The following is a 24,252-nucleotide window of genomic DNA, read 5'->3' as shown; positions in this document are numbered from 1 at the left end:
CTCATCTCTTGGCATCACAGACCTGGCCCTATCCTGGATCTCATCATACCTAACAGACCGAACATTTAGTGTCTCCCTCTCACACACCACCTCCTCACCTCGCCCCCTGTCTGTCAGTGTTCCCTAAGGCTCTGTCCTAGGACCCCTACTATTCTCCATCTATACCTTCGGCTTGGGACAGCTCATACAATCTCACGGTTTGCAATATCACCTCTTTGCCGATGACACGCAGATCTACCTATCTGGACCCAACCTCGCCTCCTTACTGACTGAAATCCCACAATGTCTGTCTGCTATCTCAGCCTTCTTCTCTGCTCGCTTTCTCACACTGAACATGGACAAAACAGAATTCATCATCTTTCCCCCATCTCACTCTACCCCTCCACCAGACCTATCCATCAATGTCAACGGCTGCTCTCTTTCCCCAGTCCCGTACGTTCGGTGCCTTGGGATGATCCTCGACTCTGCCCTCTCTTTCAAACCACATTTCCAAGCCCTCGCCTCCTCCTGCCGCCTCAAACTCAAAAATATTTCCCGGATCCACTCATTCCTCACCCATGAAACCACAAAAACACTAGTGCATGCTCTTATCTCCCGCCTCGACTACTGCAACCTCTAGCGCTCTGGCTCCGCTCCAGTCCATCCTACACTCTGCTGCCCGACTAATCCACCTGTCTCCCTGCTATTCCCTAGCCTCGCCCCTATGCCAAGCCCTTCACTGGCTTCCTATCGCCCAGAGGCTCCAATTCAAAACCCTAACCATGACATACAAAGCCATCCACAACCTGTCTCCTCCATACATCTGTGAATGGTCTCTAGATACCTACCCGCACGCAACCTTCGATCATCTCAAGATCTCCTTCTCTACTCCCCTCTCATCTCTTCTTCCCACAACCGCATACAAGACTTCTCCCGTGCTTCCCCCATACTCTGGAACTCTCTGCCGCAACACATCAGAGTTTCACCATCAACGGAAACCTTCAAGAAGAACCTGAAGACTCATCTGTTCCGACAAGCCTACAGCCTGCAACGATCCTCGGTCTACTGAACCACCGCACGACCTGCTCTACCCTCTCCTACTGTATCCTCACCCATCCCTGTAGACTGTGAGCCCTCGCGGGCAGGGCCCCCTCTCCTTATGTACTTGTGTGTCCCTTGTCTTACACATGTTTATTATACTTGTCTATATTTCCCCTTTTCACATGTAAAGCGCCATGGAATAAATGGCGCTATATAAATGCATAATAATAATCTGTGCTGTGTAACTCAGCACCAATCACAACCGTCACAATGGGAGGGGTAATCGCCACGTCACCTCACCTGATTAACCCCTATGGCACTGATTGGCTGGCCAATCAGAACCAAAGGAGTTCATCTAAAATAGCGATCACCGCCCTGAACGCCAGCCTTCTCTCAGATTTGGCGTGCAGAGCGGTTCTCCAAGCCCCTCTGTGTACCTGAGTAAAGAATTCATTGGCGGCCAGTGTGATCTCCCCAGCGATCTCCTGCTCCAGCGTCCTTCTGCTGATCTGCCTGCTGTGTGACTGAAGTGTGATTCCAGCAGAGCAGCAGCACCTCCCCCATCTCTTTCCCAGTCCCCCCCCATCCCTGTTCCAGTACCCCCCCAATTGAACTTTTAGCGCACTTTTTTGTGGGGGTTTTTTGTGTGTGCGGCGTCCTGCACAGAGTATTCGTGCTCTTCCTGTGTCTGCAGCGCTCTGTGATAACCGACCTTTTACAGTAAAAATAAGTTAGTACAGCGTAGTTTTAGACGTAGCAAGATAGCGTAGCTGGCGTCACAGTGCGAGTGACGTCCGATTTTTTTTCTTTTTTAGGAGGAAAAAAAAATTGTGCCTCGTAGATTTAGTGGTAGCGAGGTAGAGCGTTAGCATAGCCGGAGTCACATCATTGGTGACGACCGATCATCTTTTAAAGGGGAGAAAAAAAAATCGTACAGAGTAGTTCTATAGGTAGGGAGGTAGTGGTTTTTTTTTAGCGAGTGCATTAGGGGAACGTGCGTCACATTGTTGGTGGCGTTCATTTTCCTTTTGTAAAAAAAAAAAAATAATAATTAGTTGCGTTGGGTAAAGTTATAGCGAGGGCATTAGTGTAGTGAGCGTTTTTTACATACAAACTTATAAACGTTTTGGGCCATTTTTCTTCTACATTTTTTTCTCTGTTTTGTTATAATAAATAATACCCTATACAAGCCCCACACATTACACTTGGTAAAGCACCACTTACACACAACATCCCCGGGGTTTGGAAAAATTAAAAATTTTTAAAAAATGGCCCATTAATCAAGACGCTATTCACCAGAGGAGGCTCACGCCTTCCTTGTGTCCGACACAGATTCAGCCAGTGAGGAAGATCCTACATTCCTCATCTAGTGAGGAAGGACCCCCAGCAAGGCGCCTTAGGACCCAGGCAACTCCTGCAGCAATCAATCCCATATGGATTGCGCCCCCCGAAAACTATCAGCCCATCATTCCGGACTTCATTGGCAGCTCAGGAATCCAGTTTGACACCACAGGCCTCACTGACTTCTGCAAATTCTTTTTCAGTGAGGAAATAATAAATGTTATGGTGGCCAAGACAAACCTGTATACCCATCAATTTTTCACCCAAAACCCCACGTCATCATTCGCCCCTGTAAATGCAGCAGAGATGATTACATTTTGGGGAATTTTGATGCATATGGGCATAATCTGAAAGCCAAAACTTCGGCAATACTGGAGTAGTGATATTCTCTACAGTACACCGGTATTCCGCACGGCCATGAAAAGGACACGATTTGAAACAATCGGAAAATTTATGCATCACAGTGATAATGCACGGTGTCCTCCCCGAGATGATCGTCTATATAAAATTCGGCCAGTGATTGAACACTTGGTTAGAAACTTTGCTGAGGCGTACACACCCCAGAGGAACATCGCTATTGATGAATCTCTGGTTCATTTCAAAGGGAGGCTAAAATTCCGACAATACCGGCCCAGTAGGAGGTCCAGGTACGGAATATAGCTGTACAAACTGTGCGAGAGTAACTCCGGGTACACCCACAGATTTAGGGTCTACGCGGGAAAGGACACCCAGATTAACCCCCCTGAATGCCCCCGCCGGGTGAGTGGGAAAATTGTGTGGGAACTGCTGCACCCACTGCTGCATAAAGCCCCCTTCACACATAGCGAGATCGCTTTCGATATCGCTAAAGCATCACCGATTTTGTGACACAATAGCGATGTCGCTACGTGTGACACCTCCGACCCGGCTCCCCCGCTGGATATCACTGATCGCGTGAGTATGGGATGGTCCATTTCTCGTCGTCTGCTTCCTGCTGGCGCCGACGAGCGACTCCATGGACGCGGGAGGAAGTTGTCACCAGAGCTGCCATCTGACAGGTAACGACCGCTGCTGCATCGCTGGTGAGATCTGCCTGTTTGGCAGCTCACTAGCGATCATTTAGCGATGCACCAGCGATCCTGACGGGGTCGCATCGTTGTCGGGATCGCTGGTGCATCGCTAAATGTAACGGGACCTTAAGGGTTATCACCTCTACACCGATAACTTTTACACCAGCATCCCGCTCTTCAAGACCCTCTCTACCAGAGGTATAGCTGCATGTGGCACCATGCGAAAAAAATCAGCGATGCCTCCCTAAGCCGATAATTGGGCAAACGCTGAGAAGAGGTGGCCAGTTCCTTTGGCCTCATGGTTCTCCTTTGGTCTCATGATTCTCATTTGGTCTGACATGCACTGTGAGGTCTTCTATAGACAGGTGTGCGCCTTCACAAATCAAGTTCTATCAGTTTAATTAAACACAGCTGGACTCCAATGAAGTAGAACCATCTCAAGGAGGAGAATCACAAGGAAATGGACAGCATGTGACTTCCATATCCAGGTCCGAGCAAAGGGTCTGAATACTTATGACCATGTGATATTTCAGTTTTTCTTTTTTAGTAAATTTGCAAAAATTTCTGCATTTGTTTTTTCCAGTCAAGATGGAGTGCAGAGTGGACATTAATGAGAAAAAAAATGAACTTTTTTGAATTTACCAAATGACTGCAATGAAACAAAGAGTGAAAAATATAAAGGGGTCTGAATACTTTCCATACCCACTGTAAATAATTAAAATTAAGGTGTGGGGACCCCTCTATTCTTGATAATCAGCCTTGATGAAGCTGAGGGTTGCAGCCCCCAGCTGTGAGTTTTGCCTGGCTGGTTAAAGAAAATAGGTGGGAACCCACGCCGGGTTTTTCATTTATTTATTTAGTTATATCACAGGTGAGGAGTACCACGATCACCCGCTCCTGCTGTCACTGTTATTAGCGGCAGCAGGGGTAGGCTGATGGGAGTAATAGTCCCATCAGCCCCCACCTGCTGTCACTGTTCTATCTTGAATATAACTCATCATTCTCCTCTGCTCGCGCTGATCACCGGCAGAGCAGGGGAGTATGATGAGAGCTGTCTTCAGCCCCGGGGGAACAGCCCTTACTGTAGCGCTTCTTCCCCAGCGCCGATGCGTGTCACATGAATGACATCCATGAGTGTTCTCTGTGTGCGGGACGTTTTGCCGCCCGTGCTGACGGTAAAAAAAAACGGACATGTCTACTTGTGGGGCACACAGTCTGTGGAAACCAAAAAACATAATATTTTTGTATTTTATTGAAGATTTTTGCACACTGTTTGGCTCAAAATATTTTCTTATTTTCCTCTCTAAAATCTAGATGCGTCTTTATAAACAGGTGCATCTCATAAAGCAAAAAATACGGTATATACAACGTTCACAATTCGGTAAATTTGACCCGGTGATATGATTCTCTGGGTCAGTACGAGCGCGCAGACACCAAACATGTATAGTGTTTTATTTTATTTAAGTGGAAAAAAAAAAAAAAAAAAAAAAAAAAAAAAAAATCGAAAATTTGTAAAGAAAAAAAAATGTAATGTCTGTGCCGCCGTTTCCTGAGATATGTAACGTTTTCATTTTTCGGGATCTGGGGCTGTGTAAGAGATCGTTCTTTGCACCCTGAGATGACATTTTTACCGATATCATTTTGGGGTAGATACGATGTTTTGATCGCCTGTTATTGCAGTGTTGCGGCGGGCAAAAAAAAAAAACACAAAAAACGAAATTCTGGCGTTTCGATTTTCTTGTTTTCCTCCTTGCGCCATTTACAGATCAGATTTACTTTATATTTTCATAGATCGGACTTTTATGAATGCAACGATAACACATACGAGCACAATTTTTTTTTTTTTACTGTATTTAATAGTCCCCTTAGGGGACTTGAAGCTGCGATTGTGAGCGCGCACTTGTACTTGTTCCCCCCCCATGTCAGCACACAGAAAACACTGGCAATAGATGAACATAATAAAAAAAATACAGTGTGCTAATAGTCTTGTGAAAAAAACACAAAGCCTTTTATGTCGTTCTCAGTGCATGGAAGCAGAAGAAGCAAATGACTGAAAGCAGACTGCGGCCCCCCCGACCCAGCGCTGATATGCAAGGGTCGCCCCCATGTATCCCCATCCTGCTGTGCTATACTGATGCTCAGTATCACATCCGGGGACGCCGTTTAACCCATTCAGCCCTGGGGGATAACAGCCCCGAAATTTAAAAAAAAAAAAAAAAAAAAAAAGTCATAATCATGGGAGGTAAAAAGGAAGAAATTAACCTAATGACAGCGAGCCGTCCAGCTGTAGGCTGCCGGACCCCTGGCTCCCAGTGTCACCAGTATACATGGTTGTTCCCCCATCAGTATTTTGCCGTCTTCATTGGTTCCATAATTTGGAGGAAGGGTAATAGCATTTGCTGCGCCCCTTATGGGCCGAATAGGAAAGATCCCTCGGAAGAGACCCCGCTAATTCTATTGCACCACGTCGAGAGCCGCTTTGGAGATGCCAAACGTCCCACGATCGGACCCTTACAATACTCCGTTTTGCTTGTCGGACGGCTCGGTTCTGGCTTTTTCGTAGACCGGATCTATGTCCTCGGCGTCGGGAGCGTCTCCTTTGGCGTTTGGGACCCACAGTCCGGAGTCGATGCACTGCTTCATATAAATCCTGGCCTCCTGGAGGGGGGATGGAAAACAAAGAGTGGGAAGAGAATGACGGCAGCCATATTGTGTACTGGCACAATGAGCGCCCTCTGGAGGTGAAAGTCGGAATGACACAAAAGAACACTGAAGTCACTTTTCCCATTGACTCGTATGGGAGTGACGGGAAGAGAGAAATGATGAGAAGAACGCTGCCTCCAAAATTCGGGTTTTTTGGCCCATCCTTCCCAAGCTAGTAGCTCTTTTAGACCATTTTTTTATTTTTAAATTTCTTCCCCCTAGTTCCGTGGGCCATAACTTTTTCATTATTTGGAGAATTAAGTTTTGTTTTCCGTGAAATGATCTGTAATTCTGAATGACCCCATTCACTTTACCATATAATGTGTAGAAAGACGCGAAAAAATATTAAATAAATTCTGCCATTATTTTGTAAAAACCTGGTAAACACAATTCTACAGCTCAGTACGATTACAGCGATACCACAATTATACCATTTATTTTTTTTAACCACTAAAATAAATATATATATATATATATATATATATATATATATATATATATATATATATATCATATTTACAACCCCATCATTTTCCGAGACCCGTAACCTTTTAGTTTTCTATGCATGGAGTTGTTTTTTTGTGAGGAGAGGTGTAGTTTTCATTGGTATATACGACATTGAGATTGCTTGTTTGTTTTTTATTGCATTGAGAAAAATAGCAATTGTGATTTTTCCAGTTTTTTTTCCTCTTTTTTAGCACTTTATCACATGGGTTAATTTTATATTTCACTATCGGACGCGTCGATTACCAATATAATTATTTATGTTCGGATTGAGAAAAGAAGGGCAAATTAATCTTTAATTTTTTTAATTACCGTATATACTCCTGTATAAGCCGAGATTTTCAGCCCATTTTTTTGGGCTGAAAGTCCCCCCCCCACTGGCTTATACACGAGTCATATACGGGGGTCGGCGGGGGAGCGGGGGGTGTCAGAGACCATACTCCTCCCTCCTGGTACGGTCTCTGCAGCCCCCCTGCTTCCCCCATAATCTCAGTGTCCCAGCTGTTCCTGCATTCAGCAGTCATGTGGTACCACTCATTAAACTCATGAATATGCGCATATTTAATGAGCGGTACCACATGACCACTGAAGGCAGGAACAGCTTGGACGTCGACAGCATGCTGGAAGCAGGGACTGAAGAGACCGGGCGCCAGGTGGGCGGTGAGTATGATGGGGGAGCTGAGCAATATTTACCGGTCTCCGTTCCATCGCTGTCTCCAGGTCCTCTGGCTGTGACATTCAGCGGAGGGCACGATGACGTAGTCGGTGCGCGCCCTCTGCTAACGTCACTGCACAGGACCCGGGAGACAGAGATGGAACCGGGAACAGTAAATATAGCCAGTGCCAGGCAGGGCTGTGGAGTCGGTAAGACAAACCTGCGACGCCGACTCCTCAATTTCCCTTACACCGACTCCACGACTCCCACACATATTGCTTATATTTAAGTGAAAAATTTATTGTAGTACAATGTGAACCTCAGACATTTAATCATTTTTATGATCCAATAATCAAGATATTTAGATAGAACAGAATATATATTGGTGTACTACCCGGTTTTCATTCCTTTTGGTACAGATACGATATGGATAGACAGATATGGATAAATGGATAGAGCAGATTTCTAATCTGCTTTTGCTATTGAAAACATTATCTATGAGCTCAAAAACCTTTCAGGTGATGCAGTTTTTTAAAAAGATGATCAGCCTTAGATCAGGAATAGAACAGCCATTTATAGGACATTTCATAACTTTCCCAAACTCCTATGAAAAAATATTCAGCACATCCTGCATTGAATTACTGTACCCAATTTATTATATATTTTAGGAGTCGGTCCATTTTATACCGACTCCAACTCCACCAAAATGAGCACCGACTCCACGACTCCGACTCCACAGCCCTGGTGCCAGGGGCCTGAGCCAGCAGCTACACCGGCGCCTGGCCCCCAGAGATGGAGAGGTGAGTATGCAGGGTTTTTTTTTATAGCAGCAGCAACAGCACATGGGGGGTGTTTATATATGGAGCTTCTCCTTGGGACACCATTAACCCTTTTGCAGCATATGGGGGTATTTATGTATGGAGCATCTACTTAGGACAACGTTACCCCCATATATTGCTGCACAAGGGTTAATGTTGTCTCAAGTAGATGCTCCATACATAAATACCCCCATATGCTGCAAAAGGGTTAATGGTGGCCCAACAAGTGCTCCAAGGATAAATACCCCCATATATTGCTGCACAAGGGTTATTTATCCTTGGAGCATCTTGTTGGGCCACCATTAACCCTTTTGCAGCATTTTATGGGGGTATTTATCTATGGAGCATCTTTTTGGACCACCATTAAGGCTATATGCACGCATAGCAGAAAATTTCTGCTTAAAAACCGGACTCCCTTCCCAGAAACCGTGCGGTTTTTTTCTGCGCGTTTTCCGTGAGGTTTTTGCGCAAAAAATGCACGTTTTTTTATCCGTTTTTCCCGCGCGGTTCCGGACCCATAGAAATGGCCAGAAATGCGGAAAAATCAGCGAAATTAATGAGCATTCTGCGTGTTTTACCCTGAAGTGTTTTTTTCGTGGTAAAAAACGCATCAATATGCACAAAGGTGCAAAATGCATAGAAATGAACGGGAAGCTTATTTTTAGCGTTTTTATAGCGGATTTATTGGCAAATCCGCTAAAAAAAAAAAAAAACGCTGTGTGTGCACACAGCCTAACCCTTGTGCAGCACCACCCTCGGCTTATACACGAGTCAATAAGTTTTCCCAGTTTTTTGTGGCAAAATGGTGGGGGGGGGGGTCAGCTTATACACAAGTATATACGGTAAGAAAATACATATTTCACAGTCGACTTTTTTTTTTTAGTCCCCGTATGGGAATTGAAGCTGATTTTTTTTTTTTTAAAAAAAAAGAAAAGCCTTTAGATGGGCTTTATACAACCCCTGGCAAAAATTATGGAATCACTGGCCTTGAAGGATGTTCTTTCAGTTGTTTAATTTTGTAGAAAAAAAAGCAGATCACAGACATGGCACAAAACTAAAGTCATTGCAAATGGCAACTTTCTGGCTTTAAGGAACACTAAAAGAAATCAAGAACAAAATATGTGGTAGTCAGTAATGGTTACTTTTTTTAGACCAAGCAGAGGGGAAAAGTTATGGAATCACTCAATTTTGAGGGAAAAATTATGGAATCACCCTGTAAATTTTAATTCCCAAAACTAACATCTGCATCAAATTAGATCTGCTTGTTAGTCTGCATCTAAAAAGGAGTATGCACACCTTGGAGAACTGTTGCACCAAGTGGACTGACATGAATCATGGCTCCAACACGAGAGATGTCAATTGAAACAAAAGGAGAGGGTTATCAAACTCTTAAAAGAGGGTAAATCATCACGCAATGTTGCAAAAGATGTTGGTTGTTCAGTCAGCTGTGTCTAAAACCTGGACCAAATACAAACAACATGGGAAGGTTGTTAAAGGCAAACATACTGGTTGACCAAGGAAGACATCAAAGCGTCCAGACCGTAAACTTAAAGCACTATATGTCTCCAAAACAGGAAATGCACAACAAAACAAATGGGAGGAAACTGGAGTCAACGTCTGTGACCGAACTGTAAGAAACTGCCTAAAGGAAATGGGATTTACATACAGAAAAGCTAAACGAAAGCCATCATTAACACCTAAACAGAAAAAAACCAAGGTTACAATGGGCTAAGGAAAAGCAATCGTGGACTGATGATGACTGGATGAAAGTCATATTCAGTGATGAATCGCGAATCTGCATTGGGCAAGGTAATGATAAGCAAACCAAGAGAACCCGTGTGGAGCAAAAAGTACCACCAAAAATAAAAGACAAATGCTGGAACTTTTGTTTGGTGCCGTTCCAATGATATTTATAAAGATGACTGCCTGAAGAGAACATGCAAATTTCCACAGTCATTGATGATATGGGGCTGCATGTCAGGTAAAGGCACTGGGGAGATGGCTGTCATTACAGCTTCAATAAATGCACAAGTTTATGTTGATATTTTGGACACTTTTCTTCTCCCATCAATTGAAAGGATGTTTGGGGATGAGGAAATTCATTCAAAATCTGTGCAAACATTCCTTTGAAAAAAGACACATAAGGTCAATGTCATGGCCTGCAAATAGTCCGGATCTCAATCCAATTGAAAATCTTTGGTGGAAGTTGAAGAAAAAGGTCCATGACAAGGCTCCAACCTGTAAAGCTGATCTGGCAACAGCAATCAGAGGAAGTTGGAGCCAGATTGATGAAGAGTGCTGTGTGACACTCATTAAGTCCAGGCCTCAGAGACTGCAAGCTGTTATAAAAGCCAGAGGTGCTGCAACAAAATACTAGTGATGTGTTGGAGTGTTTTTGTTTGTTTTTCAGGATTCCATAACTTTTCCCCTCTGCTTGGTCTAAAAAAGTAACCATTACTGACTACCACATATTTTGTTCTTGATTTCTTTTAGTGTTTCTCAAAGCCAGAAAGTTGCCATTTGCAATGACTTTAGCTTTGTGCCATGTCTGTGATCTGCTTTTTTCTACTAAATTAAACAACTGAATGAACATCCTCCAAGGCCGGTGATCCCATAATTCTTGCCAGGGGTTGCAGCTATAGAAGGCTGTGGTGGGGGGGTCTGCAGAAGACCCTCACCTGCCTTGGCATCCTGTGATTGTGTCAAAGGTGGGATGGCTACTACTTAAGTAATCATTTATATACCTCTGTTGGCGATAGACCGAGGCTTTTAAACAGTTAAACGGCTGCAACTGAGACCTGCCCTGGTCGCTGCTGTTACAGGCAGGTGCTGGCTGTACGACACTCGCTGTCACCGGCCCTGTATGGAGCGGGCTCCGCTCTTGCGCCTGCTCCCATACCGTCCGCAGGATATTTCCAACTACGGCCCTTATCCGTGTAAAGAGGATAGTTTGGGCGACCTCGCTATAGAGCCTAAAACATTCTCCAAGGAAGAAGGCTGACTCCGATCTTTGCCAGGGCTTCACTTTGAGATTTTACCCTCTTCCAAAAGACGGACATATCTGTACATCCAGGTTCAGTGGATGATATAGAAACAGGAGCCAGTGACGAATGCAACATGCAGCCGACATCCCGCTGCAGCAACCAGGTCCGGAGAGGACTCTGATCCCGGCCATTTTCCTACTACTGGCTGCAGCATCGAGGCGAGAGCTTGCGCAGTCATAACACGCTTTTTATTTTCCCCATTGCCCCTCACCCCGAATATAAATAAATCTTTTATTTGCCCCCCAAACTTACATTCGGGTCCATTTCGCTGATCGTGTCCTGCAGCATCTGAATGTTTTTTGAATCAAAGCATTTCTGTAATTCCTAAAAGAAAGAAAAAAAAAGGAAGAAAAATGTGGTAAAGAAAAACCCTGCAGCATGAAGTAAGTACACCCTCCGCATCATTGGTTTTATTTCCTAACCTCTCAGTACTACTTCCTTCCTGGCATCCATGGAGTGTCGGCTGTAGCCGCTCCTGCACCACTCGGGCTGGTTATGTCTGATCGCAGGGACCCTCAAATATCACAAGATTGTGTCCTCCATGTGAGAAGAATGGTATGACACACGAGTGACCACCACTATATTCATTTCCATGGGAGTGGTAGTGCACATGCGAGACCACCTCACCCAAAGATCGACAATGGTGGGACCCCGGCACAGTCATATGATCAGCTTGACCCCATCAGACACTTGTCACCTGTGTACGGTGGGATAACCCCTTTAACCCCACCGGCTTGTAATCTGAGAGGCGACCATTTCTTACAAGCATTCCAATCACGTGAGACGACTGGACCGACGTGTTTCACGACGAGCATGTAATTACATGGATGGACACTCCGAATTGTCAGTAAACATTTAAGGACGCAGATAATTTGCATTTTTTCCCCCAAGATATATTTTTATGTTGACAGTCGTACAAGGGCTTGCATTGTGTGGTGAAAATTACCTGACGACATTATTCTGCAAGTCACTATGAGTACAGTGATAAGATTTGTCTTTGGGGGCGTGTACTTTTCCCCTGCATGATGCTGACCAATCATAAGCAAGCAGAGTCATACAGTAGAAAAAAAACACAGGATTACATCACCAAAGATCTGGCCTTTTCTGTGTGAGATATGTAATGACACACTGCCCTGCTGTCCTCCATGATCTGTGCACCGCCAGTGTGGAGTACAGCAAATCTGTGTTTAATTACAAACACCTAGGCATCAAAGAGAGAAAAAAATAAGCTACGAGTGCTTATTAATAAAATGTATGAAAATTTATTAAATAGAATGTTAGGGAAACAAGACAATCACAAACAAAACATGATAGAGGTAAAAGATGGTGACGCTATGGGAAAAAGGAGGGGTCACCCTTCCATTGTAAGAGCATTAGAAATAGGCATAATGCAGTCACGGATACATACATAGCAAAATAACGTCAGTACAATAGTAGAATAGTCAGGCTTACCGATAAAGTGCCAGGAGGAAGATGACCCCTAGCGAAGAGCCCCGACGCGCGTTTCGCTGTCTGGGGTACAGCTTTCTCCCATAGCGTCACCGTCTTGTACCTCTATAAAATTTATTTGTGATTGCCTTGTTTCCCTAACAGTATGATATTTAATAAATAAATGTGGATACATTTTATTAATAAGCACTCGTAGCTTATTTTTTCTCTTTGATGCCTAGATATATCTTTCAGTGACTGCAGTGTACTGGGGGTATGCCCCTTGGCACATGGCATATCACCCCCGAGTGGTGTTATGATGAGGCTGGATTGGTGTAAATTACAAACACCTGTAGCAGCTTTTATCACACAGCATTATCGGCAGTACGCTACCCCCCTCCGCACACACCGAGTGCCCTGAGATGAAAGATGCTTGTAATGATACACAGCTCTGATGTACTCTACAAGGTTGGTGCAGAGATCATGGAGAGCAGGGCTGTATATCATTACACGTCTCACACAGAGGAAGCTGAGATTTTCGGGGGGGGCTTTCTCCCCTGAATGACGCCACCTGTTTGATTGGTCAGTGTCACGCAGGGGGAAAAGTATATGCCTCTGTAGACAAAGGGGTCACTGTAACCCCTCAGCACACCCTCCCATAACTGAAAGCCGGCAGCACCCAGGAGGAAATATCATCATTTTCTCACCTATCAGCTTTATGAAAGGCTGACGGGCAGATTACACCATATCCGTAGGTAAATGAGATTTTCCAAAGTGACAAGTTCCCTTTAAACTCTGAACTAAAACTTTTGATTTTTGGGACCAATAACTATTATTTTTCTGTCAATGGAGCTGTGTGAGGGCTCTGCACACCAATCGGTTTTATTTAGTGATACCTTTTTGGGGTACATACAACAAACTGATTACTTTTTATTGCATTTTTTTGGAGTGGGGTGAGATGACGGAGGTGCCATGATAAAAAAGAAAAAAAAAAAAAAAAGCTGGAAGGGGGTTAATCACTGTTGGGGGGGGGGGGGGGGGGAGAATAATTTCTGGTTGAGTATCTTACTATGTACAAGAGCTCTGCTTGCTGTCAGTGAATCGGAACCTTCTTTCCTGAACGCCTGGCCACAGATCATTACAGTGCAATGTGAATGGGGCCGAGCGGCGACCTCAGGCGATGGACCAGAGCGGCCGGACCGGCATCACCCCGATCCTGCACAATTCGTTTAACCCTTTAGATAGCGCAGACATCCTTGCTTCTAATCGCTGTGACCACCGCCGCGATTCCCGACATAGAATGATTTCTTCATCGCCCCATAAAAATAAAACCCACCATCAATCCCACGACTTACAGGTGGAAGAGACTCGTAGACCTCGACCGGATCCAGCCCCCCAGGCCCCAGCCTCTTCTTCCGCTCCTCTTCCTCGTATTCTTTCAGAGCCTTCTCTATTCGGATTTTGGCTCGCTCTCGTACTCGGCCCTTGAAGGCTTCCAGCTCGTCGTTGAAGGCGTCCATATACTGCTGGTCGGCGGTCTGCGGAGGAACGTTGTCTAGCATTACACATCAGGTTGGCCCCCTTCTACGTGCCCTATATGTTCCCCTCTTCTGCTACATGGATGCAATTAATGACTTAGTAAGAACACGGGCGGCCGAGGGCCTTTAAGGCCACAGCTACGGGTGCATTATATGGACATTTAGGCTTTCTCAAACAGTAAAAAAAACACATTTTTCTAGTTTTGCCCATAAAGTGGAGAAGACTTTAAGGCTGTAAATGGAGCGATTTCTGAAAAACAGGCACGTTTTGTATGGCTGCAGAGAGTAGCAGGCCGTCGATCGTCATGCCATCATGTACAGCCATTACAATCTATCCTGTGGTTTATGGGGCAGCCCCTTAGAGCAAGAAGCCCCCCCCCACTGTTATTATACGCACCTTTATCTTGGAAAAGAACTGGCGGAAGCACGCTCTGGGGTCCACCTTCAGGCTTTTGGCCAGCTCCAGAATAAACTGCATGACGATGGTCTGGTGGGCGACTTGTTCCATCAGGGCGTGTTTCTGCAGAGAGCAAACACAAGGGGGCGCCACATCAGGAAGGAAAAACAGCGTCCATCCACTCACGTTAACAACCGTGCGCCCAAATCACGGCGGGAACAGTCAGACGGGAGCAGAACCTGAACCAGCAGCTCTCACCGGGCAGATACACACACACGGGGCCCGGGCCTTAGCACATTTATGCTTTTTGGGGAGTTTTTCCATTTACAATTGTGATCGGAGATGGAGGTTTTAGATGTTTTTGTAAAATTCATCAAATTTGAAAAAAGATTAAAAAAAAAAAAAAATTTCAAAATTGTTGCACAAATCTAATTCAGTCGTCCTGGAATTTTTGCAACATTTCAGCAGAACTTTCAAAAAAAAAAAAAAAAAGGATTTTTCCACTATGTGTGAAATTCATGACCCGTGTACGCCATGTGGAAGAATTTGGTGCAAGAAACCATGTTTACCCAGTCAGCGCGCTGCATTAAAAGTTTAATCCGCTGCGTTTTATTCGTTGATTTTCTCTTTATTGCGTAACAAACATTTTCAATAAAAAAAATAAGATATGCTGAAAAAAAAACAAAAAAACAAAACACATCGACGACCAAAGAACAATAAAAAAAAAACAATAACAAAGGGCCTTTTTGTAAGAAGCAAGAATAGATATAAAAAAAAAAAAACACAACAAAGGGTAAATGATGTTTTTTGTGGTCGTATGAGATTACCAGAAACAGCGCCACAATTGCTAGCAGGTAGTGTTTAGTATTGCAGCTCAGTCCTGTGTTTGTGAACGAGCTGCAATACTAAAAAAAGAAAAAACACAGACCCTATTTCCTAATTGTAGACCACCCATAAACAGGGGCTTCCAGGGAATCTGTCATCAGGCTTTTACCCCCTATTTATATGTGCACGTAGCTCTTTCAGAGAAAAATACAACAATACGTTTATATCGCCAGTCCGTTCCTCCATTACTAAGAAATCAGCACTTGAATAGATATGCAAATGAGGCTGAAGTGCTATGGTAGATCTGAAGCCTCTGTAACTCCAGCTCTATTTGCCACCTCATCATTTACCTGAAGTCACACAGTGCAGCGGCTGTCAAACAAGCAGCAGGAGGGGCCGGCGCTGGGTGAGGAATAGAGCTGGAATGACAGAGGCTTCAGGTCTACCGAAGCCAATTTGCACATCAATTCCAATACTGGGGTCAGCGTATGTGGAGGAGGAGCTGCATGTCGGCATGAGGCTGCAAAGAAATAGCTTAACGTAAGGCAGCCAGTCCAGCGATCAGAGATATCACAGAAGTCTGACCCCGCTGATCACTAACTGGTGACCCCTAGTAGAAGATACGGCTGGGGTCAGCTAACCCCTCCCAATGTCGCCTCGTGCACACATCGCTCCTATAAACCCCCGTGGTGTGAACAGAATCAAATTTCCACAATCTTTTATCGGATGAGCTGAATATTTATGCACAGATTCAGCCCTTATTGCCGAAATCTTCTCACCTCTTCCACTTCCAGGTCAATGCACCAGATGACCAGGTAGTTGGCGGTCTCCTCGCACACCAGGTGAGGGTTATCGGACAGGTACTTCTGACTGTCGTCCCAGTGGTGCAGCATGCCTGAGATGGACAGATGGTAGAGAATGTTACTTGTGGGGCAGATGCCACATTACAAGACCAACCCGGCTCCTGAGGTGACGAGCCGGGGATTACGGCTCCAGAGGTGACGCGCCAGAGGGGGGGGGGGTCACGGCTCCAGAGGTGATGCGCCGGAGGGGGGGGGGGGGGGTCACGGCTCCAGAGGTGATGCGCCGGAAAGGGGGGGGTCACGGCTCCAGAGGTGACGCGCCGGAAGGGGGGGGGGGTGTGTCACGGCTCCTGAGGTGACGCGCCGGGGATTACGGCTCCAGAGGTGACGCGCCGGAGGGGGGGGGGGGTCACGGCTCCAGACGTGATGCGCCGGAGGGGGGGGTGTCACGGCTCCAGAGGTGACGCGCCGGGGATTACTGCTCTAGAGGTGACCCACCGGTAGGGGGGGTGGGGGGGAGGGGGGGAGGTCACAGCTCCAGAGGTGACGCGCTGGGGATCACAGCTCCAGAAGTGACGCGCCGGGGGGGGGGGGGGGGGGGGGGTTGTTTATCACGGCTCCAGAGGTGTCGTGCCGGGGGGGGGGGGGGGGGGGTGTCACGGCTCCAGAGGGGACGCGCCGGGGGAGCACAACGCTTCATCACCCACGCACACACTATAAATAAACTGTGTAAAGCCTCCCTGTATCGCGGTGGATCTACTTTGCTCAGATCATATTTTGTTTACGACGATTTTATATGTAAAAAAATATAAAACAAATCCTGTTCCGAGAAATATTGTTCGACTCTTACTAAAATAATTGCCAAACAATAAAAAGTGATATTTGTGCTGCAAGGTCTGACAGTGCAGGGGGGATTCAGCCCGACCTGTGAAGCAGTGGTGGACGCAGACACACAGGGCACTGCCAATCTCACATCCGCATATTTTTATTTGCGGCTTGTGGATGAGATTTCTTATAGTGTCACTAAATGTGAGCATTGTTTGCTATGTCACAGCCCCATGGAAGTCCTGTAGGTCGCTCCCAGGACGCGGACCCCCAAGACTGGTCAATAAATCGCAGTAGTAGCCGTAGACGACCTGCAGCACCAGGCGCCGCACACCGTGATTTCTGAGCAGAACTTAGCAGCCTTTTATGATAATCATTGGTCTATGAGGCGGGTGATTTTTGGGTCCGGAGACGACATCCGGTCTGGGAAGTTGTGGTCCGTACACGGCCATGTGAACACGGCCTACAACTGATCCCCTGTACTGTACTATGCAGCGCACCATCCCCAACCGAGTCCGCGGCAGCCGAGCCTCCCCCGTCCACCCTCCGAGGGTTCGGGTGATTGTTTCTGCCATTACCCTACGGCACTTTTATTTTGTGTCTTCGTCACTTACCGAAATGCTTCAGCTGTTTGAGATTCTTTTCTACGAAGGTTTTGTGCTTTTGTTCCTTTTGCTCCTCCGTCTCCACATTTACGTCAGATTTGACATTAAAAACACTCTAGAGACAGAAAAGAGGCCAAGTGGAGGACGCGCTGCTGTGAGCGACCGCCCCTCTGCCGTCCTCTCCACCCCCCCGTAGCCCCCCAAATGTCGCCATACCTTGCTGAACCCTTCCTTGCTCAGAGTGTCCACGTTCCAGGGCATGGTCTTCTCCTTCTTCTTCAGCTCGTCTTCCTTCTTCATCCAGTTCTTCTCCTCTTTCTTTAGCTGGTCCATCTCCTTCTTCAGATTCTCGGCGTCCCCCTTCGCCTCGTCCCGCACCTGCATGTCTTTCAGCTTCTTCTGACACTCTGTAAGCTTCCTTTTACATTCGTACGTCCCTTTCTGAAGTTCTTCCTTCTCTTTATCGAACTGTTCCATCCTTTCCACGCGGGCCTGTGTCAGGAGGCAGGGGATAAAGCCTGAGCAATTATTAGCACCTTTCCTTCTACAGCAGTACACCACCACATGAAGACAGAGATGAACTTCAAGGGAATCTGTCAGCAGGTTTTTGATATCTTATCCAAGAGCAGCATAATGTTGGGGAAGATGCCCCGATTCCAGCGATGTATCACTTACTGGGCTGAGTGCTGCAGTTTTAAAAATCACAGTTTTCTCTGCTGCAGATATAGCAGTTCTCTTGAATGCTGAACTCTGTATAACCCCGCCCACATCACCGATTGGCTGCTTTTGTGTACATTGTACGTAGACAGAAATCTGCCAATCAGTGGTGGGGCGGAGTTATACAGATCAGGAGGAAAAAAATGGCACAATATAGCTAGTTCTGTAGTCATAAAATCAGTGTTTTATCAGCAAGACATTATCAAAACTACACAAAGCAGCCTAGTAATGACACATTGCTGGAATCAGGGTCTCTGCACTTACTTACTGCTCTCAGATAGCAAAAACCTGCTGACAGATTGCGTTTAATATCTCAGGATGAAAGTGTATCCTACTGCATTCTCAATGTGAGGTGGACCTGCTAGGAACATGGCACAGACACTTTTTTAAAGGGAGTGGGGAAGATCTTTCAGATTTATGTAAGAAGCTCTCCTCAAGTTCTGCAACTTTCTAATCATCTTAGTGTATCAAATATAGCTTACCCGCTACACGCTGGTAGAGCACCCGAGGGGCCATCCCCCGCTACACACTGGTGGAACACCCGGAGGGCCATCCCCCGCTACACGCTGGTAGAACACCCGAGGGGCCATCCCCCGCTACACGCTGGTAGAACACCCGGGGGGGCCATCCCCCGCTACACGCTGGTAGAACACCCGGGGGGGCCATCCCCCGCTACACGCTGGTAGAACACCCGGGGGGGCCATCCCCCGCTACACGCTGGTTAAACACCCGGGGGGGCCATCCCCCGCTACACGCTGGTTAAACACCCGGGGGGGCCATCCCCCGCTACACGCTGGTTAAACACCCGGGGGGGCCATCCCCCGCTACACGCTGGTTAAACACCCGGGGGGGCCATCCCCCGCTACACGCTGGTTAAACACCCGGGGGGGCCATCCCCCGCTACACGCTGGTTAAACACCCGGGGGGGCCATCCTCCGCTACACGCTGGTAGAACACCCGAGGGGCCATCCCCTGCTACACGCTGGTAGAACACCCGAGGGGCCATCCCCTGCTACACGCTGGTAGAACACCCGGGGGGGGCCATCCCCCGCTACGCGCTGGTAGAACACCCGGGGGGGGGGCATTCTCCGCTACACGCTGGTGGAACACCCGGGGGGGGGGGGGGGGGGGCATTCTCCGCTACACGCTGGTGGAACACCCGGGGGGGCCATTCTCCGCTACACGCTGGTGGAACACCCGGGGGGGGGGGGTCATTCTCCGCTACACGCTGGTGGAACACCCGGGGGGGGGGGGGTCATTCTCCGCTACACGCTGGTGGAACACCCGGGGGGGGGCCCCATTCTCCGCTACACGCTGGTAGAACACCCGGGGGGGGGGGCATCCCCCGCTACATGCTGGTAAAACACCAGGGGGGCCATTCTCCGCTACACACTGGTAGGCCTCCTCGGGGGCAACCATTGCTATGTGTTGGCAGGCCTCCTGAGAGGTATTGCCCGCAACATACCAGAAGGTTAAATGCAGGCAGGCCTCCTTGGTGCATACCCCGCAAAGCATCAGCAGGCCTCCTAGGGGGGCATACTCCACTGAGTATGAGCAGGCTCCTTGGGGGGCATACCCCACTAAGTGTGAGCAGGCTCCTTGGGGGGGGGGGGGCATACCCTACTAAGCGTCAGGCCTCCTTGGGGGGCATACCCCGTTACGTTCCGGCAGCAGATATATAGCAGCCTATTCCACCTAAGATATTGAAATACAGGCTCCCGCTCTTACCTGGTGTCGCCATCGGAACAAGCTGGCAGTATCGATGTTGGGATGGGTGTCATCTTCATCATCAGATACCTCAATGTGATCCCATACACTGTAATCTACCATCTTGCCGCTCGCTGAGGTTTTCTGAAGAAGACACAGACCATAAGAGTCGGGCACATACGTATAGGGCCTCCCACCCAGAGGTCTTCAGTGCAGACCCCTCAGTAAGGTACAGACCACCTCGCTGCTCCATGTAATGGTGATAGGGCAGACTTCAGTCAATCATGTGGAGTGGTCGCTGTTTGTCCTTCAGGAGCAGCTGCTGTGTATTTTAATAAAAAAGCCCCCCATGACGGCTCCCGAGGGGCTCGATATTGCTAAGTGCCTGTGTACCGAGCTCTCTCTCTCACAGAAAGGATTGGAGGGCTATTATCTCATGTAATATGGTTATGACCAATGCCTGGGACCGCCCAACGATGCTGAGAACGAAGGGGCTATCGACCTAGTTCAGCACCATGGCCCCTCCTTGTTATCTGCACAGCGATGTCTCGGCCGTCCGCTCTGTAGGGCAGATGCTGCATCAGTCTGCAGTCAGTTACACTGCCCCATCAATCTCAGGATCACTGGGGGTCCCGGACTCTGACCACCACCATAGTGAAGGCATATGGTAGCCATTGTGGCAATGCTCTCTGTTTATCATATATACCAGGAAGAGCACCAGTTTATATGTGGAAAACAGAAGCCAGACACCCAAAAGTGGCACTCAACGCCCGAAGACCACGATAGGGTCCCTTCTGAGGATTTACCAGAAGAGCGACGACTAGTATGTGATCTGCATACATGACATCATGTACAGACTAGACGTGCGCAGCCCCGCTCAATGCAAGTGTATAGAGAGGCCGGATACAGTCTAGTTGGAATGTGACTGGAAGTTGGCAAACTGCGTACTATCTGTCACATGACTGGCCGCTCCCAGCACCCAATGTGAGGAGTCACAAATCTGCAGTGACCTAGACTAGCTGCAGACCGGACAACCCCTTTAACGGGCTATTTCCATCTGCACAGATGAATCTTCTCGGATAATGTGTGTAAATACCCGCTTTCTTTTTGTATCTGTTATTGACATATTAACACTTTTCTACTGTTTACAGCTTGGAGACCGACCACCGCTGCTAGACATCGGACACGTTCAGTGCTGACAAGCGCTTTCCTAGTGCGCACGGAAGGATCGTTGTGAAGCTGGGTCAGGATCCCTGGAGCGCGCGGTTCTGCGGCCAACCGAAAAACTAGACTGCAGCGTTGGACGGTCTCCTAGGTAACGGGCTGTAAACATAAAAAAGTGTGAATATCTCAAGAACGGCTGAAAATTTTAACAAGCAGTAAATTGCAAAAAAAAAAAAAATGCTTGTACTTACAAGCGATGGCCAATAATATCCATCTATGAAGATGGGAACGTCCCTTTAAGGGGAACCCTAATCCAGATGATCTTCGGATGCACGACAGATCCCTAGAATAGGACATGGAGCCGGTGATCTCAGACGTTCGCCAACCTCCCCGGCTATGAAGTGACGAGAGCTCCTTTGTCACGTCTCGGAGATTTCACCACGGACGATCCCTGGTTGGTCCTTCAGGAACAGAAAGCTCTGCACGGAGCCAAAGGGGCTCCACCAGCAGCTGGTACAGGGAGCGGGCCGGGGTATGAAGATTTACCGAGGTCTCCACATCGGCCGCAGATGGAGCCCTGCTGCACGTAACGTACGCGGGCTCGATCTTTACACCTGGTTGCAGTCGTCCCCCCCCCCGTCGAACATTACACACTTCCAGGCGCTACAGACCCCAATCATCACAAGTGAACCGCCCCTTTAAGACGAGCAAAACGCAAAAAAAAGTGGGGTACCCCTGCAAAGGGAAAGGTCACACAGCGGAACAATCAGTCACCACCCCCTAATTCTAAGCACTCGGCGGGGACTACAAGTCTCAGCATGCCACTTATAAGCATGTCAGGGCAATGCTGGGAGTTGTAGTTCCAGCAGACACAGAATCACTTTATACTCGGTGACTGCTACCGTGAGACGCGCGCTGTAACCGCACGGTGCGCTAACATTGCGGCCGCCGAGACGCTCCCACCTGGAGGCTGCACGACTCGCTCCTTCTGGAAGGCTCCGGCACTCTCTACCCACCCACTGCCCTCACTCTGACGTCACTTCCCCAGCCTCAATCCGGTCAGCCGTCCCTTTACCTGACGTCACATCACGTCCTCCATTCATCTTCAAGGGGACGTCGCAAACTCCGCCCAGTCCGGTGAACCTTGTTTTTGGCCGGGCGCACGTCGCTTCTGTATGACGCAGCAAACTCTGATTGGAGAATGAGATAAGAAGGCGTGGCCTAAGAGATATATAACAGACGCGCGGCTTTGAAACTAGCGGCCAACAGCGAGTTCTCTGGTGCGGAGCTGCGGCTCGTCAGGAGTGCGTGACAGACTTCTCTAGGCTGTTCCGTCTCCGTGTTATGAGGGAAGTAGAAGCTGTCGGTTATTGTAGACGGGAGAATAGAACGGGGAATTCATGGCCGGAATTGTACATGTGGAGGATTGTAGGGCTGCAGTGGTGACCCCCTTGTGGGCGTCTCTCCCCGGACCCTGACATGTGGACGTTTTTTCACCTCCGCAGCTGTCGTGTGACGTTTAGGCTAAGTGCAGACGTACTTTTTGGCCCTGCGGATTTTTCCGCGCAGAATGGAAGAAATCCGCAGGTCAAATGACCTGCATTTTTCCTGCGGATTTCTTCCATTTTTCTTGCGGCTTTCCATTGCGGTTTTCCCCTGCGGATTTGGTGACAGGGGAGATGGAAAACCGCACAAAAGAAGTAACATGCTGCAGATTTTGAACCGCGCGGAAAAATCCGCAGCGTCTGCACAGCGTTTTTTTTTTACATTCATTTTAAGGTTACTGTACATCACAATGCAGAAATGCGACGTTTCTGCGCGGTAAAATCCGCTGCAAATCTGCATCGTGTGCACACAGCCTTAGGCTGTGTGCACACGCTGCGGATTCTGCTGCGGTTCCGCAGCGGATTTGGCCGCTGCAGACCCGCAGCAGTTTTAGCTGCGGTGTACAATACCTTTAAAATGAATGGAAAAAAAAAAACGCTGTGTAGATGGTGTGGATTTTTCCGCGCGGTTTTCCTATCTCCACCATTGTGGAGATGGTGAAACCGCAGGGCAGAACCGCAGGCTAATCCGCAGATAAACCGTAGGTCTTTTGACCTGCGGATTTATCTGCGGATTTATCCACAGCGGATTCCGCAGTGTGTGCACATACCCTTACTTGTTAATGGTCCTAATTTTGCAGGCGGTGGGCGCACGCTTGGCACCGGCCATGGGAGGCTCCTGAGAGAGGGGGAGATGGGTTGAACGGTGGAGGCTGTGCGGAGGGTGAGCATGGGCCTCTGCTGGAGACGACATGACGGGACACAGAGAAGGAAACAATTCCAGGATGAGGGGAGCTCTGCCGAGTGTCAGTCCCCCGAGACCTAGCCGGTCCAGAAGTGGCATGAAAGTTGTCGTCCGGAGGGTCTCTGTGCCTTGGAGCCCTGGTTTGGACTGTCTGTGTGTTAGGACCTTGGTCCGGTGGGTCTCTGAATCTTAGGGCCCTGGTTCAGACTTTCTCTGTGGTTTAGTACCCTGGTCCAGAGGGTCTCTGTGCCTTGGGGCCCTGGTTCGGACTGTCTCTGTGTGTTAGGACCTTGGTCCGGAGGGTCTCTGAATCTTAGGGCCCTGGTTCAGACTTTCTCTGTGGTTTAGTACCCTGGTCCGGCGGGTCTCTGTGCCTTGGGGCCCTGGTTCAGACTTTCTCTGTGCCTTGGGGCCCTGGTTCAGACTTTCTCTGTGCCTTGGGGCCCTGGTTCAGACTTTCTCTGTGCCTTGGGGCCCTGGTTCGGACTTTCTCTGTGCCTTGGGGCCCTGGTCCGGACTTTCTCTGTGCCTTGGGGCCCTGGTCCGGACTTTCTCTGTGCCTTGGGGCCCTGGTCCGGACTTTCTCTGTGCCTTGGGGCCCTGGTCCGGACTTTCTCTGTGCCTTGGGGCCCTGGTCCGGACTTTCTCTGTGCCTTGGGGCCCTGGTCCGGACTTTCTCTGTGCCTTGGGGCCCTGGTCCGGACTTTCTCTGTGCCTTGGGGCCCTGGTCCGGACTTTCTCTGTGCCTTGGGGCCCTGGTCCGGACTTTCTCTGTGCCTTGGGGCCCTGGTCCGGACTTTCTCTGTGCCTTGGGGCCCTG

General features: G+C 48.2%; 1 protein-coding gene across 3 annotated transcripts; it reads right to left on the bottom strand.

The window, feature by feature from the left end:
- Positions 1-5,243: 5,243 nt before the first annotated feature.
- CDC37 (cell division cycle 37, HSP90 cochaperone) lies at positions 5,244-22,297 on the bottom strand. 3 transcript variants are annotated; one of them, XM_073590609.1, is made up of 9 exons: positions 22,219-22,297; positions 20,001-20,123; positions 17,772-18,047; positions 17,565-17,670; positions 16,102-16,217; positions 14,498-14,620; positions 13,918-14,100; positions 11,387-11,458; positions 5,244-6,068 (listed from the first exon to the last, which is right to left on the bottom strand). In XM_073590609.1, exons 2-9 carry the CDS (start codon positions 20,100-20,102, stop codon positions 5,922-5,924), a joined length of 1,125 nt encoding a protein of 374 aa, XP_073446710.1. In that variant the 5' UTR covers positions 20,103-20,123; positions 22,219-22,297; the 3' UTR covers positions 5,244-5,921. The 3 variants fall into 3 exon arrangements, with proteins under 3 accessions (XP_073446710.1, XP_073446709.1, XP_073446711.1); XM_073590608.1 differs by having other exon boundaries at positions 22,107-22,225; XM_073590610.1 differs by lacking the exon at positions 22,219-22,297 and adding an exon at positions 21,395-21,492.
- Between the last annotated feature and the right edge of the window lie 1,955 nt (positions 22,298-24,252).

The sequence above is a fragment of the Dendrobates tinctorius genome, unplaced genomic scaffold (assembly GCF_039654945.1).
Source record: "Dendrobates tinctorius isolate UK_male_01 unplaced genomic scaffold, ASM3965494v1 ptg000118l, whole genome shotgun sequence".
Classification (NCBI taxonomy): Eukaryota; Metazoa; Chordata; class Amphibia; order Anura; family Dendrobatidae; genus Dendrobates; species Dendrobates tinctorius.
Note: the sequence above shows the minus strand (reverse complement) of the source record. Positions and strands in the feature narration are given on the sequence as shown.

Coding starts and splice junctions, on each gene's coding strand:
- CDC37 (XM_073590609.1), bottom strand. CDS start 20,102: ATGGTAGATTACAGTGTATGGGATCACATTGAGGTATCTGATGATGAA. Junction 16,218..17,564: donor CAAACAGCTGAAGCATTTCG/GTAAGTGACGAA, acceptor TGTCCATCTCAG/GCATGCTGCACCACTGGGAC. Junction 14,621..16,101: donor TTGACCTGGAAGTGGAAGAG/GTGAGAAGATTT, acceptor TGCTCTCTGCAG/AAACACGCCCTGATGGAACA.